The 19694-nt window shown below is 38.4% G+C and overlaps 1 protein-coding gene across 1 annotated transcript in view; it reads left to right on the forward strand.

Annotated features, from left to right (window-relative positions):
- The window catches only part of dnah5 (dynein, axonemal, heavy chain 5), a 118197-nt gene that overhangs the window by 12583 nt on the left and 85920 nt on the right, over positions 1-19694 (forward strand). The window contains exons 3-31 of the mRNA XM_088084040.1: positions 643-727; positions 961-1142; positions 2484-2702; positions 3174-3311; positions 4815-4991; positions 5208-5321; positions 5531-5638; positions 6288-6410; positions 6831-7046; positions 7913-8020; positions 8425-8510; positions 8965-9172; positions 9304-9417; positions 9632-9838; positions 10086-10166; positions 11633-11723; positions 11960-12105; positions 13211-13388; positions 13708-13962; positions 14288-14484; positions 14636-14729; positions 15276-15418; positions 15808-15884; positions 16006-16130; positions 16320-16555; positions 16969-17187; positions 17514-17576; positions 17925-18163; positions 19382-19529. Of these exons, the coding sequence (XP_087940166.1) occupies positions 643-727; positions 961-1142; positions 2484-2702; positions 3174-3311; positions 4815-4991; positions 5208-5321; positions 5531-5638; positions 6288-6410; positions 6831-7046; positions 7913-8020; positions 8425-8510; positions 8965-9172; positions 9304-9417; positions 9632-9838; positions 10086-10166; positions 11633-11723; positions 11960-12105; positions 13211-13388; positions 13708-13962; positions 14288-14484; positions 14636-14729; positions 15276-15418; positions 15808-15884; positions 16006-16130; positions 16320-16555; positions 16969-17187; positions 17514-17576; positions 17925-18163; positions 19382-19529 (4377 nt within the window). The remainder of the gene's footprint in view (positions 1-642; positions 728-960; positions 1143-2483; positions 2703-3173; positions 3312-4814; positions 4992-5207; positions 5322-5530; positions 5639-6287; positions 6411-6830; positions 7047-7912; positions 8021-8424; positions 8511-8964; positions 9173-9303; positions 9418-9631; positions 9839-10085; positions 10167-11632; positions 11724-11959; positions 12106-13210; positions 13389-13707; positions 13963-14287; positions 14485-14635; positions 14730-15275; positions 15419-15807; positions 15885-16005; positions 16131-16319; positions 16556-16968; positions 17188-17513; positions 17577-17924; positions 18164-19381; positions 19530-19694) is intronic.

Here is a 19694-nt window from a genome sequence, read left to right on the forward strand (position 1 = left end):
TTCACACATTGTTTTTGTAGAAAACCACAGTCACCTTAAATGTCTAGTGTGTAGGATTTAGGAACATCTATTGGCAGAAATGGAAATATTCCCATATTCCCATTATATAGTTATAATATCTCCAACTATGTTCACTTTAGTATATCCTAACCTGAAACTAAGAAATTTTGTTGTTTTTATGATGTCAGAATGAGCTGTATTCTACCATGTTGTTCTACAGTAGCCCAGAACTGACAAAGAAAATACTGGCTCTAGATAAATCCATTCACATTTTCATGCTTTCACATTGGCCACCATTGTCCTACACGCTTGGAACACAGGAGAAGTTTCAGATTTGCAACCTTATTGCTAGATGTGAGTACATCCTACACACCTGACCTTTAAAACTAAAAACAGTTAGTAGCGTTTTGAGACTTTATGAATCTATTTTTTTCTTTGATTTACTGCCACGTCTACTTTCTTGAGGTTATTTCAGTTTTTGGGGAATGAAGAATTGTATTTGAGTAATTTTTTTGAGGAAATAGGTTAAAAGTTTAGAGTTAAGTCATGGTTGTATAGTAAGCACTCAAACAGCTACATGTTGCTCAGTTTAGAGACTGCTGAAATTGATTGTGCTGAATGTTTTCTTTACATATTTCCCAGATTGACCGCATGGAGCAATTCTTTGTGGCTGACGGTCTCCCGCACCTCATGTTCTACTATCAGGACACAGAGCCAGTTGAAGCAGGTAACATGTGAAAATGCATATTCACTGTGTCAGAAATGAATGAATGTGTAATCCAAGTCTAATTGTTTGCAACTCATCAAGTGAGGTTCTGCCCATGTATAAATCAACCATATATGTCTGCAACAGCAATCGTGGCATGGCATTAATGTATTTGATTCAAACTCCTCAGACACAGGATCACAGTGAGCGATCAAGCTAATTGTGATGATACCTTGTGTTTGACTCTCTTTTAGCAGCAGCAACAGCAGCAGCTGCAGCCACTGCGCCTTCCCAGCTTGTTTCCCAGCAGCCTGGTCGAAGCAAGACGTCCAAAGTGTTTGTGACAGATGGGAGAGATGTGGCGCTGACTGGAATGTGTGTCTTCTTCACTCGAGCCAACACTTCTAAGGCAATCACCTCTGAGAACATCCACAGAGTGAGTCACTTTGTACCGTTTTGTAAATATAAGCATGAAGTCATGACTTTCAACATTTTTTTTACCGTCGGGCACATCCAAACAGACCGATTCCTTCAATGTAACAGAAGATGAAAGTTTCAAATAACAAAGGAACGTTTGATTCCTTTTCCTGTGGCAGTGATTTTTCTTTGAGCTTATTCATGTGATAAATGGTGTCCCTAAACTAAGACCGCCTCTTTTCATCTAGCGCTAGCGAGACAATAGGGTACAATAGCTCTCTGATACCACGGGCAGTTCTGGCTATTGATTCTTGCTGATCACCTGCTGTCAGCAGCAAAGCTAATCACCACTATTGATAAATGGCCATGTTTGCTACAAGATGCTCACAGCAAGAGCAGGAGCAAGGAAAACTTTGTTGTGAGTTTGTGTGTGAGAGAGAGAGCTTGTGTGTACAGGCCCACTATGTACTGTTTACTGTGTACCTGCCATACCAGAGAACAGCGCTAAAGTACAACAGTAGGCTGTTTTAACCAATTTTAAATGTGAAAAAAGAAAAGAAAAAAGCTAAACAAAAGATTTGATATGTTGGTTTAGGTTAGTGATATCTATGCACTCTCCTGAGGTTCTCGGTTTGCTGTTGGAATCTTAAGCCCCTTTCCCACTGCACAGAAACCCCGACAAACACCCACTAACATTTGGCTTTTGTATCTAATGGGAAATGTTTACAGTCGGCATTCACTCAGGAGGCAAATTACTCTGCAGTAGTCACAGGTATTATTGTATTGACTCCAGCTCTGATTGGCTTCCATTTGAAGTAATGGAAATACAACAATCAGGTTGATGCACTTAATTTAGCCCCTTTGCTGGCACAATGCAATGATGAGCCACCAGAAAATACAGTCTATCTCCGTTTAAAGAGCACTCTATCCTTGTTCTAAATGAATCTGTACTGAGTTTGAAAGAGAGACTAAATACGTAACAGATATAAAAAAGGAATCAACCATGTAAGATTTTCACTGGCCTGCATTCTGCTTTCTAATATTTACTAACCTCTTTTTGCGTCCTGTCTGTGTCATCGAATGTAGCACACCAGTAAAAAATCAAACACACAGAGAGGCATACTCATCAGTTTCAGAGCTGTGTACACTGCTCTGGTATACTGGCAATGGGAAAGAAGTCTATTGTCTATTTTTTATCAGGTTTTCTTGTTTTTTAAAAATCAAACCACTAATTTTGGTGGAAAGGGTTTTAAAGGTTGTATCCTCATGTTTTTGAATTCAATAATGTATGGCACTACTGTATGGTATCGTGGAGGTTGAAATGATGTTCACACATGTGTGCCCCTGTATCTCTTTTTAGGATGTAAATTTCAATATGTTGGACACAACAGAGGTGGGTCTGTTAAAAAGTGTGGAGCAGTTGCTCTCTGAAATCTTCATCCCCACACTGAGGAAGATGAACCATGGTTGGGGGGAGCTGGCAAGTCCCCAGGCCCAGGCTGTCAAACAGGACTTCATATCATCATTGGAAAGCTTTGTGTCTGTTTTGGCTGGAGCACAGGAGAGTCTGCAGGAAAAGGTAAGGAACAGACCGCATTAGACATCAAGGATAAGTTTGATTGATAATGCATACGTTTAACCTAAAACATCTAAAAATACCCAATGTAGAAATGCCTGTGACTTGAATCAAAACCTAATTTAAACATTTGTGCACTAACCCTTGCCAGTATTTGGAAACCTGTTTGTTGCTTAGCAAAATCACACAGAAATTCACAATTACTTGGATTAATATAGACAAAACAAGGCTGTTTGAACATATGTAGGCCTTTTTAATCACTGTTTAATAAAGGCAGTAAGACCCTTGCAGATTTTGAGAGCACCATAACCTAACAAGTCTTGCAACTGTAAATGAACTGTAAGCACCCTGTTTTGACCACAGCATCTTCCCTCTTTCATTAAATATGTTTTATGGAAAAATTTGTGTGAGCACACCCAGGCACCTCCAAAATAAATTCTGGACCCAGCAAAAATAAACATGGCTTGCCTCCAGGTTACCTTGAAAGAGTGTGACACATTTGACCTGCGGGTGCTGAAAGGCCCATCAGACTACGTGGCAGCAGCCAACAGCACAGAGACCACAGAAAAGATAGAGGCCTGCATGAAAGTCTGGATCAAACAGATAGAACAGGTGAGACTTGTTTGGTAACAGGTAAAATGTTATCCTCAGACTTATTGCATTGGTTATTCATTGTTAATCATTGTGAAACTTGATGTAAAGTTGTATTCCTATTGGACTTTTATAAGTAGTGACCTTTTTGAGACCATGTGGTTTTTTTCTTTTGTTTTTTTTGTGTGTGTGTGTGTGTGTGTGTGTGTGGGGGGGTTACTCTTTAATTGATAGGAAAGATTAAGCAAAATTGGGGGAATGAGAGGGGGTGACATGCAGTAAAGGGCCAAGGCCACACTTGAACCCGTTGGTAGCGCCCGCTCTACCAACTGAGCTACTAGGCACCCCGATAACCTGTGTTTAAAACAATATGATCTCTGTTAATCACACGTGGTAATATTGAAAGTACCAAAGTTAAAAAAAAAAACAACAAAAAAAAAACAACCAAACAAACAAACAAATTTAAAAAAAAAACAGATCTACAATCAAATCACTCAACCCATGGCAGATGCAACAATGGACAAAATAATCAACTCATCCTTAACTTGATGCTGTTGCAGCACTCTCCCCAGCAACAAACTGATCAGCTGACAGGAGACGCCACGGTCTATGTTCTGCAGCGTAGCTTGTGGAGAGATTTTGAAACAACATTTATTCTCAGATCCAAGTTGGCTTGAAAGTTTTCCTTGAAATGTCTTTTGAATGTGCTTTCAAGCTGAACAGGTTCAGTGGAAGATAAATACCTGAAATACCTGGATATATGCTAAATATAATATGAAGCTAGAGCAACAAATGTCTCAAATGCATGTTCATCCTCAAAAGAACCTTAGCTATCTGGCAGGGCAGAGACAAAGAATATTTTTTTATCATACATTTACTTCATTTAAGTATGGCTGAATAAATGCAAGGCAACTTTATTTGTATAGCACATATCATATAACAGGACAATTCAAAGTGCTTTACATAGCAATTAAATATAAAACATATTCCAAGAAAGAGACTTACAATAAAAGAGTAAATAAAAAATATATTAAAAGTAAAATTAAATTCTAAATGATTTACAATAAAATAAATAAATAAATCCCCATTAAAAATAGCAAAAAGTGCAGAGGTGCAAAGATAAAAAGATTATTTAAAATGATTTAAAATCAACTTTAAAGATAAGTTTGCAGTTATTACCAGGTGGGATAGACAGTGTAAAAAAGAAATGTTTTTAGCTTTGACTAAGTGGTCAGAGTTGGGGCTTGTCTGACATCATTTGAGAGGTTATTCCAGGTTTGTGCTGCATGATAACAAAACGCTGCTTCCCCACGTTTTGTTCTAACTCTTGGGACAGTTAGTAATGAAGTATTTTGGCAGCACACAATATTCAAGCATGTTGTGTTTCAGTAGTATTTTGGAGAGATGTAAAGCCACTACAGTAAAATTACCAAAGGGAATATGTGAGATTCAGGGAAAGCAATGGCTAAACTTAAGAAATGATGCTTAAATAGTGAGTAGATATGACACGCTTCTGTTCTCCAGGTTCTAGCTGAGAGTGACCAGCTTAGAAAGGAGGCTGATGACCTCGGCCCTCGGGCTGAGCTCGACCACTGGAAGAAACGAATGTCCCGCTTCAACTACCTGCTGGACCAGCTCAAGAGCCCTGATGTCAAGGCTGCACTGGGTGTGCTCCTGATGGCCAAATCAAAACTCATAAAGGTCAGAAATTTATGTCAGACACTGCTAAGTTGAAGTAACATGTTGACACTTCTTTGATTTTGCTGCTTCATAGAAATCTGTTTTATTCTGCCATAATCATATCTGTCTATAACATCAGTTTTTTATTATTTTCCTTCAAGATGGTGTTTTGAAGAAAGGCTGTGATGTGCAGTGTGGCACACTTACATTAAATGCAGTTATGGTTTCTTTGTGTAGTCGTGGCGGGAGCTGGATACCAGGATCACTGATGCAGCTAACGAGGCCAAAGACAATGTCAAGTATCTCTACAGCCTGGAGAAGTTTTGTGACCCTCTCTACAACAGTGACCCTGTAATAAAAATGCTTTATTCTCTTCAAAGATGAAGTAGTCTGATGCTTTGAAAGCAAACCAGATGTACTGTTGCCATGTTATGAGTCCAGTTATGAAAATAGCGAGGTACACAAATACTTTTAAATGTTCCATGTGTGCAAGGGCGTGCCATTGTGCAATGTGATGTGCAATTACACAAACAGAAGATATTCTTTCTGTTTCACCCCAGGTATTGATGGTGGATGCAATTCCTGGTCTGATCAATGCAATTAGGATGATTCACAGTATTTCTCGCTACTACAACACATCAGAAAAGATTACATCGCTTTTTGTCAAGGTAGGGGTGGCTGATGTTCCACATAATGCAACAATGAATAAGTGGATTACATTGTAAGCAAAGCTGGCTGTCTGCAGTCTGGATATTGTCTTCATTTAATTCAGAGATCTGTGATTTTCATGTTTTTATAGATGAATAAAATGAACCATTGAAACATTCATTATTTGCCCGCTAAGGGCATTCCGACATGAACCCAGTGTTGAAAACAAGAATGACTCACAAGAGGATCTGTAAAATCTAATTTGTAACATCTCAGAGTGCTAATTGTTGGCTTGGTTTTTGAAACACTAGATGTAAACAGAATATAAACATCATAGTGTTTCTTTGACCATATTTCTTTGACCATAGTAATTCCATTACAGTATTACAGCATTGCACTATTTGCCCCTTTGCATTCTTGTACTCTAATATTTGGCTACTTTGGCTAAATATGTAGTCTCAAGTTGTTTGGGTCCACAAAAATTAAAATGTAATGCCTTCATTTCACCATACCCATCAATAGAAGAAAAACCAAAGTCTGCACTCTTGGATATACTCTCCCATAAATATTTAATACAGTTACCACCAGATCTAGAGTATATCTAGATTTTTTTTGTCATCTGGATGTGTGTGCTTTTGTGAATTTAACCATACCTGTCAATACCCCCAGGTGACGAACCAGATGATCACAGCCTGCAAGGCCTACATCACAAATAACGGCTCTAAATCAATATGGGACCAGCCTCAGCAAGTTGTAGCTGACAAAATCAAAGCTGCTATCCACCTAAACCAGGTACTACTTCCTTGTAAAATAGACTATTTATAATTTCAATCATTAATGTGTCATGTCCTAGTTTTCTAATGTTTTATTATTTTTAGAAACATTTTTTATTTATTTAATTTTTTTCCAGCATTGTGTGGCTGTATTCATTCTTAAAAATATGTTCATGTTAACATATGTGTGTATTGTATTGTTTATCCTCTAAGCAATACAGTACAATGTGTTATCATTAAATGCTTTGTTGAAAGTCAAGCACCTGAGTTGTCCTAAAGAATGCATTAGGATACAGTGGAGAGAACGCCATTGTCTTGTCATGATATAAGAAATTGAAGGAGGAAAGCAAAGTTATTTTTCACCATTACCACCTTGATATGATGGATGGGTGAAAATGAAGGTTACCTGTTTTGTTGGGTGTCAAACTGTGTCCTCCAGGAGTATCAGCGATATTTCCATAAAACCAAGGAGAAGCTGGAACAGACTCCCTCAGAGAGACAGTTTGACTTCAGTGAGATGTACATTTTTGGGAAGTTTGACACGTTCCAGCGACGACTCAACAAGATCCTGGAAATGTTCAGCACCATTTCCACCTACTCTGCTCTGCAGGACTCTAAAATAGAAGGACTGGAGACTATGGCCACCAGGTTTCAAGTGAGTACATTGTTAGATCAGATGTCAAGACACAAAGAGATTGAATAATAATTGAATTATACTGTCTTGGGTCATTGAAAAAAACCCCACTCGAATTTCTTGCATTGCATCACGTGGTGTTTGGTTGTTTTCCCATGAGAGTGTATTGATGTGAGCTGTCTGTCTGTTTATGCTTCCATGGATGTACAGACTGCAGAAATGCAGGGAAAATGGGAGGTAATGTCTCAATGCAGTGTTCAGCTATTAGTTATGCATGGCCTATTGTCATAGTTGAAAGCATGCACTGGCAAGATTAATAGACATTAAATTTTACCAGTGTACACATCACTTCTGAATAACAATTTGACAGTACTAACTGCATGAAACATGAACAGAGAACCGACTCCAAAATGTTTTTTTTTTATATGTTGCTCCACTGACTTGTTCAATTATTTTCTCTAACAATTTACTTGCAACTGTTTTGCATGTCATCCAGTTTACTTACTGTAATTCCATTAGTTGTTAAATGAAAAATAGATTACAGACCTCTTTTTTGCAGAAGCTGACAGTTAACATCTCGGTATATACATAATTTATGTTAAGTTTTAAGATTTGGTGTTATAATTCCACTATTTTTGCTACTACCTACTACCTTTGCTATTTTATAACCCTGATTAACTCTAAGATGATATGTTGTGAACATTAGTGCGATGACACACTTGGTCAAGGCAATTTGAAGAATTCAAAATAGAATAGCAATATTTTCCAGCTCAGGTTTGACTGCATCAGAACAATGAAGATGATTTTTGAGACGCTTTGAAAGTTTTCTTCAGAACAGATTAAAGTTAAAAAATAAGACTGATTGGACATGTGTTTGTGTGTGATAGGCTATTTTGCTGAACATGAAGAAAAAACATTACAGTTTCCTTGACCAGAGAAGAACTGACTTTGATGTTGACTATGAAGAATTCTGCAAAAGCACATCCGAGCTTCATGTAAGATTTACATTACAGACAAAACTCAATACTTTTCTCTATGTCTCTATGTTTTGTTGTACAGTGTGTTTACATGGACATGAATAACCTGTTTAACATTGGGTTCTTGGAGTATCCTGTTGATGTGTGTGAGCATGTAATCACCATATCCTGTTTATGAGAACCCCAAATATGCTAAATGAAGTATTCTGACAGAAAATTAGATGTATACGCAGAATATGAATAACCAGATTTCATGAATATGATCATAAACCTCATACACAGGTTATTCTTGTACATGTTACTCCACTCAGGCATCACCAAGTGTGAACTTTTTCCTTTGAGGGGGATTTTTCATTTATATTTTATTCCACTCCACTGTCTCTTTTGTAATTTTTTTTTGTCAATGGTCTTTGTACTTCTAGAACCAGCTGAAGAGTTTCATGGACAGCACCTTTGAAAAAATTCAAAATACAGAGAGAGCTCTAAATGTGCTGAAGAAATTTGAAAGGTAACCTATTTTTTTGCACTTCATATTATTCAATGCATGCTCTGGTACTCGAAAGCAAAAAAAAAAAAAATACTGGTGAATGTGAGGTCCTCTTGAAGTCAAACTGGTCAACTGTAGGAAAAAAAAATACACAGGGCTTACTTTAGGTAGACTAGCATCGAGCCGAGGACATACAGTTAAAATTATTTTAGGGCATCTTCAAGTTAAACATCACAAAAGGAGATCACCGACCAGTTTCGGCACACAGTTCCTCAAGGCATGAATGGAAAAAGGAGTCAACCAGAGTGGAAAGTCATGATTCCTTTTATAGACAACTAAAGTGCAAGAGGCTTTATTACATTAGCATATGATATAGTAAATATATCCCAAGTAGGCTTTGTGAAAAGAAATGCTCTGGTAATGCTTTTGGTTCTCTATTTTTTAACTATATTATTTTCCAATTCACTAAAAACAGACTTAGCATCCCAGACCTTGGCATTGATGACAAGTACCAGCGCATTCTGCAGAACTATGGCAGGGACATTGAAATGGTCTCACGCATTTACATGAAGCAGAAACTTGATCCCCCCATTGGCCGAAACATGCCTCATGTGGCGGGTCGTATCATGTGGGCTCGACAGCTGTCCAGCAGGATCCAAGGTCCTATGGATCTCTTTCAACAGGTAATATTGAATTTCTGCCTCTCTAGAATAAAAAATGACTGGGAACAGGAGTTGTTTTTGTTGATTTACAGTAGAATTGTCAGTGCATTATACCCCCTGATGTTATATAATATTATTCTATCCCTGTGTAGCATCCTGGTGTCCTTTCAACACCAGAGGCCAAGAGGATCATCAAGAACTATAACAGGGTAGCAAGGGTCCTGTTGGAGTTTGAGATGCTCTACCATCACAGCTGGATGACAAAGGTAAAGGGATACACATAAAATATAAATATTTATAAGCTCATCATACACAAAATGCACACACACATAAATGTTTTTTTCCTCTCTTTTTTCCACACCCAATGCCTTTGGTCTTTCACCAATTTTCCTTTCTTTTTACTTGTTTTTTCTGCTTCACTTTCTGTGTTCCTCTCAACTCTCCTCTCTCACAACCCTTACTAAATAACTTCCTGCCTAGATGGAGGATGCCCGGGTAGGCCTGCAGGCCTCTCTGCTGGTCAGGTCTCCAGAGACTGGAGAACTCTTTGTGAACTTTGACCCGGAGATTTTGACCCAGATCAGGGAGGCAAACTGCATGACAAGGATGAAGTTGGAGATCCCACCATTCGCTGCTCTGTTGCAGCAGAAGCAGGACACCCTGAAAAAGAACTACAACAGGTTACAGGTGCATATTACACACTGTTGTACACATCTGTAAATACATACAACTCAGAAATGCAATTTGAGGGGCCCTTTAAAAAACACAGTATCTGTTGTCCTATTTGTCAGAAAGCCCCACACATATAGAAGTTCTTATGTTCATTATGTATATAAAGGCAGGTCATGTCAATTGCACTTTCTCCACTGAGCAAACTAGTTCAACACTATTGTGAATAAATACACATGCTGTATTAACATCTCTCCTTTTCCAGTTAATGTTGAGTGAGAACACAAGAGTGCGGGCTAAGATTCAGAGTGCTTTTGAACAGCTGGCCATGCCTCATGTAGCTAAGGTAAGATGTGGTTATGACATGAGTTGCATTGAAGCTATTGCCCATATCCTGCATGTTATTTGTTGGATGTTGTTTGTTGGATAGTGGTATTAATAATGATTAATATTAATGAAATAAAATAAAAGTTAATTAAATGGTTTCCTTTTTATGTATTTTTTTCTCGTATTAATGATCATGCCTAATAGTTCTATGATTGTATTAAATAAAAAAAAACTTTTTAGGGCTTCACATGATAAAAGCCATGAAATGAATAACAGTGATTTACAGTGAGATTTAATCAGCTACAGAGGCTGCAGGAGCTATTCAAAAATGTTATTTCGGTTTGGAGCGCAGGTGTGTGTAATTAGCCAGCCCCGCCCCTCCTAGCTGTTCTCACTTCCTGTTTGATTAGTAAAAACAACTGACGGCCATTTTGAACAGTTACTGTGTACTCTGAGCAGGACCTTGTGGACTTACAAACTGAATTTAATCGATTTTCTGCACGTTTATCGGTGTAATAACAAAATGAAAATGTTTTTAGCTAGCTTGCTGGATAGAAAGCCATTTACCCCCTCGTTCAAAACGGAAGACATACCAAGACAGCGCGTAAGAAGAAGGAAAAGAAAAGAGAAGGGAAGGAACGCGAAATGCAGACAGACTTCGCAGTCATAGTGTATTGACTGCATTAATGTTAGTTACAGGTGGGCTTCCAAACATTAACAACAAAACTCATTGGCTTAGTATTCCGTAGCATATACTACCGACGGCTTTTTCTGAATTTTTCACCGGATAAAACACTACTTGTAATAATATGGTTAGCTACTAATTTCATGCTAGCATAGCTCGCGCGGGACTAAATGAATATCGTTTCCAAATTATTACTGTCCATATAATGCCCTTTTGCCGGTGGTGATATATTATTGTCTCTGAAAGCGTGAAATAAGCCTCTGAAACTTTCCGATGCTTTCACAATGTTCATCCTCAGTTATGGGAAGACAGTTGTTTACCACTCCTGCACCTGGAGGTGAACATCAGCAGTTTTAGTTAACAGTTATTGATTAAAGTTATATTTGTGTTTGCCAAAATTGATTGTAAGGGACGCATGTCTTTTGTCATTTTTATTCAAAAACACAAAATGGTAATGGAAAAAATAATTCCGTTTAAGAAAGTCATATAATTTCTTGACTTTTCCAATGTTTTAAAACACTGGATAGTTGTACCTCTTCAGGTTTGTTTTAACCTGTATTAACTGGCTTTAGTTAAGCTGCCTCTTCAGAGTGTGAAATTGGGGTCCACCTAAACATAGAGGGGTTTCCATGATAGGAGGAAAAAATAAATATGTGATGGCTTTTTACAGTTTGGTCAAATAAACCGACAAAATACCAACATTTTCACCAACATTTAGCATATGACATGCTTATAAAATAAGACTGACTGCATATCGGCCACTGTACAAAGTGCCTCATCGTACGTTACTGACTTGACAGGTGGATGAGGCTATACAGCCAGGTTTGACCTCCATCAACTGGACATCTTTGAATATAGACAAGTACCTCAGCCGCATCGACAAGGCTTTGGGTAAGCAAAAAATCCAGCAGGATCAATTAACCACATGCAGAACACATCCTGCAACTCTGCACTCTGGCAGCATCTGTCAAGATTTAACATTAATTGATTTATCGTGTACTCACTGTGTATGTATGTATTCTCTATGCCCCTCTATGCTGCACATCTTACCCTCCCTTCAAGGCTTGCCACCTTCTTTATCTTGTTTTCTGTCGGTCTGTGTCCCTGTCTTTGTCTCGTTTCTCCAGTTGATCTGGAGCTGTTGATGGACAGGGTGAACGACTTGGTGGAGTTTAGGATAGATGCCGTACTGCAGGAGATGAGTGGATCTACACTGTGTGTTTTGCCAGAGGATGAACCAGTCACCTGTGAGGAGTTTGTTCAGACCACCAGGGTAAATACATACATCATCTGTTTCAAATAAAACAGCAGTGTTAGGACAGTATTGATAGTTTTATTAAACCCACCTTCTTAGTTATGCAACACCCACAGCCCTCAACCTGCCCACTGTATTTTGAAAGATGTTATGATTACATAAAAAAATAATTGCATGCATAGGGGATTGAAGACACTCAACACTTTCCAATGCTTAACTTTAAATTACCTAAGGCATTCGTTCCATTACCATCAATTACATTAATGGTGAATTTTTAACAACATGTACAGAATGATATGCCCTCCATTAAGGCTATTGGTATATGATTTTTGTGACACTGTTCATGAATGGGCAAGAGGCACATGAGCAGTCAAGGGCACAGATCATCAGTCATGATTTTTTAGTGTGATGGAGTTGCTGCTATGTTATCACAACAAAGTTGAAATTTAAATGATACACTGACTACAGAAAATGCAGTATATTGCACATAACAGTGACGTGAAGGTACACATTGGCTCATTGTAATCCCAGCCTGAGCAATGGGATATCTGTGGCTGTGTAGAAATCACTGACAGTAATTGAAGCTGACATTATTAGATTTTGTGCCCAGATAACTTCATTACAGTTATGTATGTAGAGTTGAATTACAGTGAATTGAAATTAATGACACATGTTCATGTCATTTTCATTGTTTCGCACTGTAAATTCTGTGCCGTTGGTATCAAGAAAGTAAAAGTTTTATTGTGGTTGAGGAGGCCCTGGTTTAACACATATTTAATGTACATGTCGTACTTACTCTTTAGACCTGGTGTTAGCATGCATCTCAGGTGATCTGATCACAACTGAATAGCGCTAAATACATGTGTAAATCTCCACCAAGACGTAGTGTGATTCAATCACTTAAACCACACTGCTGTGGTGTGGGACGCATTTGACCACATACCTTTTGTAGTAAAATCGCGAATGCCGTCTCCAGCTGTTGTTCAACAAAATTGTCAGCTGGATACGCATGATAGGAACAGTTGCGAACAGTGATGTGTCTGGACTGTCCACTTGTTTTCAGATCACTGGAGTGCTTGTTAATACCAGTTCTAAACAGGCTGTTGTATACATATTCGTACAGGACCTGTGCATAAGACAAGCCCAGAGTCTCCACACTAAGAGCTCACTAGTGGAGGAGGCTGCAAATGAACTGATCAACATGCTGCTGGAGTTTGACCACAATCAGAGAGAGGAGGAGGAGAAGGTTGAAGAAGAAAGCTGCGCTGAGAGCAAGACCATAGATCACATTGACAGTGAAGGTATACGAATGTTATCCTTTTGAGGTCAAGTGGATTGGGATATGATGAGATGCGATGGAACTTACTGAAAGTGAGAGGCTTAATGGCAAATAGCACATGAGCACACATGCATGAAATTATAGAGGTGGCATAACTAATAAGGGCACAGTTTGTTCTAACGGATGTATTAACAATTAATTTTGTTTTACTTTATTTTTTTAACATTCAGTCATTCATCTTTTCTCTTTAAAGACGTGCAAGGCAATCAGAGACCCATATACTGATACAATAGTTATTGTATATATTGTATATAGTGAATGTGGCACCTCTTGTATCTCAGGAGAAGATGATGGCCGCTCAGAGGGTCGTCTCTTTTCCAGAAACACCTTGGTCCCGCCTGCCAGCGTTGGCCCTTCCTCTCCCTTGGTGAGGAGGAGGAAGAAGAGGGACCTGATGGAAGTGATGGAGGAGGAAGCCCAGGAGTTGCTCTCCTACTTCAACCACCGTAACGTGGATGCGTTGCTAAGACTGACACGCAACACCCTGGAGATGCTACGCAAGCGCATCCATGCCTCCTCAGTCATGCATTTCTTGGGTGGGTCTTATATAACCACTTTTCTGCTCTCAGTACTTTGAATTATCTTATTATATTTTTTATATAACTGCTTGATTTTTGTTTTAATTTAATCATAAACCATGACTTGTGTACTGATGTAAATACAGTTTGGGAGGCTCAAAAGCAACAACTAATGAACCGCAATTATTCGTCGTTCTCCATGTCAGCATTAGGATGTTCTCTATGTCAGCATTAGGAGTTACCTGCATAAGTTAAATTGTCTGTTCAGTCCTCTGAGCTCATAAAATGTCCATTGTTGAATCACATCATATTGTATCAGAGCTACTCTTCTCTCACCCTGTAGCTGAGAGTGACTCACCCAGTCGTGGCAAGAGCAGCAGGCAGCAGGCAATCTTCAGAGTCAATGTGACCCTCTCTATCCCAAATATTGCCATGGTTCCAGCTTTGGAGGAGGTCCAACAGGCTCTAAACCGGGCAGTAGAGTGTATAGTCAGCGTCAGCAAAGGAGTGAGCCAGTGGAGCAAAGAAAGGATCTCTAAGGTGGGTTTGATGAGGGAAGTAATAATTTGTGCCAAGTAATGGATTTATAATTGTGACTAATAACTTAGCTCTCTGGACTTAAAATTTAACGGTCCTGTAGTCTGCCGCCCAAACCTTGAGGTGTTTCTTTAAGCCTGTTTCACCTTTGCAGAGAAAAATGAATGAAAGACGGATGGCAGCTCTGAAACAGGACAGTTCTGAGAGTGAATCAGAGGATGGAGCAACAACATACAGGAGCCTGGCCGGTATGAGAGGACATAAGACCTCGGCAGTTAAACTAACAGTTTGTCTATTTGTCTTCTGATTCATTTATCCATATTGTTTCCAATATGCAGACCAGGACATTGATTATTAGCTTCTGCAGCACAGTCCCTTGATTATCAGATCTCCTTATTTCACTGCTCAACAGAGCAAAGCCACATCTGATTAGGGGCAGGTAGACATACATTAATGGAATGACATGAATATGTCAATAGTATTGGAAAGAAGACGTTTAAACAAAAGATAATATAAAATCTAGTTTGGATAGAGCAACCCCTTCAGTCACATTTCACACTGGCTAACGTGAAAGTAATGTTGTGAAACATGATGCATAATTTGCTAAATTGAATTGAAAAGTTGGATATGAACATTTTCTTTGTGTACCTTAGAACACATCAACACTTATCAGAAGATTTCAACTGTGAATAATCCTGTATTGATATATAATTATAAATGAGGGATTCCGAAGCAAAATCTAGGCTGTTTATGTTTAGATTCATCCTGTCCTCCCCTTCTGTTTTCTTAACTAGATGGCAGCACCTCGGATATTTCAGCATCTGTGATCCAGGTGATCCCATTTCAAGTTAGAAACTACTACAAGAGTGTGTCTGAGAACAAGGAGATAATAAAACTAGTGTCTGTTCTCAGCACATCCATCAGCTCCACCAAAAAGGTACCCAACCCTTGATATCGACATGAACATTTCGCTAAAGCATAACATGTATAAAATTGGCCAAATCTGTGTAAACCTAGAAAAAAACATTTAAAGATGCATGCATCAATTTTCCAAAATGATCAGAATCTAAAGTTTACTGTCTGTTTTTTTTTAAACATTTATTATCTTTTTTTTTAAAAACAGTATATCTGTATGTGTATTATACACTGTCTGTTCAACAGCAACATGTTGTTCAGTGTAACTGGATAAAGGCAACAAACATACTTTTCAGTTCTCGATGACCTCCCATACAGATAAATGACCATGTCATTTTATCCAAAATCTATATGTTAAATTTTAAATGCCTCCCATCTGTTATTTAACTTCTGTTTTATATTATTTTGCAGGAAGTGATGACTGCTCTGAACCGTTTGAGCCGTTATCATCACATCTGGAGAAAAGACCATGAAGACACCATGCGAGAGTATGATCAGCTGAATGACGGACTGACATTCATATCTGTGACTTACAGCTGAGAACTATAAGCTTTATTTTCTATGCGTCAGGTCACTTTTGTGTTTTTTTTTTTGTTTTTTTTTTAACAGATTCATCCAGGGCAGTCCCTTGCTATCAGAGTTTGAGAGCCAGATTCTTTTCTATCGAGATCTGGAGCTGGAAATAAACTCTGAACCAGAGTACATAACTGTTGGAGCTTTGGCTCTATTCACAGGTTAGATTAGGTGTCATCACATTGCTGGAACTGTTGCTTGCTTGTCTTTGGTACTTAAAGCACTTTAAACACTTCTTTATCACTGATTAGGCATTTAAAGAAAACTTAACACCAATATGAAATATAAAACTGACTCTAAGCCAATCCATCACTGGTATCTGGATGCTCACATGTTTTTCTTTGTACCAGCGGACCTGAAGATGTCCCTCACTGCTGAAACCAAGAACTGGATGGTGGACTACGGACTTTACTGTAACAGGAAATATCGCTCAGACATGGAGCAGATATTTTCTTTTGTTGATGAAGCAGGAAAGAAACTGAATCGGCAGATCAAAGACCTGGATGACATACGCATTGCTATGGCAGCACTCAAAGAGATCAGAGAGCACCAAATATCTATTGATTTCCAAGTTGGACCCATAGAGGTAAACACCGATTTGTGTCTTTCATACTGCATGGTATTTGCTGACCCTCTTTTTTAAACACACAAATTCACACAGTGGAACCAGGACAAGATGTTTTCAGTAGTGCACAGGAGAGCATTTCAGCAGTGTTTGAATGTTACAGGAGTGTATATAGTGAGAAAGGCTTTTTAATAGCAGAGTGTGTAAATGAAAGTCACTGTAGTGTATATGAACACAAAGCAGTTTTTATAATGTTGATAAAAGCATTCAGGTTGAGTCCTGTATTAAAAGATGAATGGCAGTGCAGAGGAAATGCAGGAATTGAAACTTTTATGTATGTTTTTAGTAATTGCCGAAGTTATGATTTATATATGATTTGTCAACATTTGTAGATGTCAGGTGAAAGACTTAGCATATTTTTTTTAATCTGAAAGGAGTCCTATGCCATGCTTCATAAATATGAGCTGTCAGTGGCAAAAGAGGAGGCTGATAAGGTGGATACGCTGCGTTACACCTGGGAGAAGCTGCTGTCCCGGAGCACAGAGGTACAGAATGAGTTGGTGGCCCTGCAGCCAAACTTCAGAGGAGAGTTGGTCAGCAATGTGGAGATCTTCCTTGAAGACTGCCAACACTTTTACCAGGATTATGACAAGGTAAAGGAGAGAGGAGACAGAAAAGAGATGGTGTATATACTGTTTTGTGCAAATGCAAACCGTCAAACTTCACCACATAGCTGTCAAGGCTCACAGCTGATCCAGCTGTACCATTCTTGTCAGAAAGTGACATTGCTTCAGATGGCAGTTCGGAGAAAAGACATCTAATTTCTCTGAAGTTGTGTTTTCCTTGATTTCTCATACATTTCCTTGCATCTCTCCTCACATCTTCAGTGAAAGGGACTAAGATCAATGAAAAAGCATATGAGGGAAACATGGGTGCATTTAGATGTATACATTGACTTACTTTTGCCTCTGTGTTTCAGGATGGCCCCATGGTGGTGGGGCTTGCTCCTCAGGATGCCAGTGATCGACTCATCATGTTCCAGGTTTGTTGCTGATGTGCTGGCCATGATAATTAAGTTCATAATTTAGTCTGTCAGTTTCCTGTGTTTGAAATTGGCATGTTTTCCCACTAAGGCAGTTACATGATCATTTTGTTTGAAGAGGGACATGTTGTTTTTTTGTTGGTAATTTTATGTTGTTTTTTTTAATCTTTTTCATTTATTGTAAGTGACAGAACTTGTTCTTTTTTTGTTTTTGCTGCGTGTAAAATGTATGAATGAGAAATTGCATATATGTTACTCCAAATTTACAATAACTAAAAAAAGTGTAAACGTATTTAATTTTTAATACTGTACTGATTTAGGTTATTGTGTTTCTATTATACTTTTTAGAATCGTTTTGACAACCTGTTCAGGAAGTACATCACTTACACAGGTGGAGAGGAGCTGTTTGGACTCCCTGTTACCCAGCATCCCCAGCTGTTGGAGATTAGGAAACAGCTGGCTCTGCTGCAGAAGCTGTATGGCCTTTACAACAATGTTATTGAAACAGTCAACGGTTACTATGATATCCTCTGGGCTGACATCCACATTGAGAAGATCAATAATGAGCTACTGGACTTTCAGACAAGGTTAGACAGTTTGCTTACTGTGACATGAATCTCAGTGCATTACAGGTTCCCAGTGGAGATTTAGACCACTAGTAACACTATGGAGTGATTTTTTTTTTGGATTTTTTTTTTTTAGTGGGTCCCCGTTTTGTCTATCTTTACATGCACTCTCACACTAGGGTGATGTCACACTATTCAACAGGTTTTGGTAACAGGCCAACAAATTCTGCAATGTGCCATCAAAGACAGGGAAGAAGACTGTAAGCTAGTAAATATGGATGTGAATAATGCTGGATTTAAAATACTTAAAACATATGGCTTTGCAAATGTTTTATGAGGAAGTAATATGTTAGACATCAAAGACACACACAAAGTGTTTTGGTGCAGAATACTGAAAGTAACCCTAACTTCACTTATCAGTATTTAACCGTTTTAACCCGAATTGTGCTGACCTGAGCTAAACTGGAAATGAAAGCATCAGTGAGACACTTTCAGGAAATAATTCACCCACTAAAAATCTTGGACCAAACAAAACTGCAGCCATCAAGGTGTTGAACAGATTAAACTTAACGTGCCTTTCTCATATAGCAATTAGGTCAGCTGAGTGACCATCAATATTGAATACAACCATATAAGGATGAATAACATCATACAAAAGGAAAATCAAAAAGAAGGAAAATAAAAGGCTTTTTATTTGCCTGCCATCCACCCCATCACCACTATCAACCCTGTTCTGATACAGAGACCTTCCCATGAAATTATCCTATACAATGCTTTTCATACACTTCTCCATAAGTGATCCAAAGGATTTCAGTTTAAACCATACCCATCCATGTTCATCTTTGCATTGTGTCCTCTACAATGATTTATTTATTGTGCAAGTCTCAAATCAGGGAAATTAAAGAGGAAAAGGCTTGGAGAGTTACAAGTTGAAAGCATTCCATCTTCTAGAGGAAAATAATTTTGAATATGTGTCCACTTTTGAGCTCTGACAGTGTGAAACTAGTTGAATGTTTTAAATAATGATGAGCAGTTAGGAAAGACTGGACATTGGAAATGCTGTCTATCAGTTTTAGGAGTTACTTTGCGTTGAGTACACTGCAACAGTGCAGGTGCATTTGTCTCAAAAGGAGGCACATATACAGCTTTTGGACTGTTTTTTTTTGCAGAATTAAACTCCTGTTTGTAAGACTGGTATTAGCCATGAGATTGTTCTTAATTGTATCTTTTAATTACCAGGTGTCGCAAGCTGCCTCGTGCTCTGAAGGAGTGGCAGGCTTTCATGGACCTGAAGAAAACAATTGATGAATTCAGTGAGTGCTGCCCCCTGCTGGAACTCATGACCAACAAGGCGATGATGACTCGCCACTGGAAGAGAATTACTGAGGTTAGTGGTGCAATGTCAGCAACATACCACTGCAATTACCAGTCATCATGCACATCTACTGTTATGCTTTAATAATATAATAATAATAATAATAATAATAATAGCTGTTTTCTTGACATTTGGAATGACTAGACACTAATTACTACACTTTGAATGACAAATCTA

Source organism: Plectropomus leopardus, chromosome 11 (genome assembly GCF_026936395.1).
Source record: "Plectropomus leopardus strain MGB_pleo_1.0 chromosome 11, ASM2693639v1, whole genome shotgun sequence".
Taxonomy (NCBI): Eukaryota; Metazoa; Chordata; class Actinopteri; order Perciformes; family Serranidae; genus Plectropomus; species Plectropomus leopardus.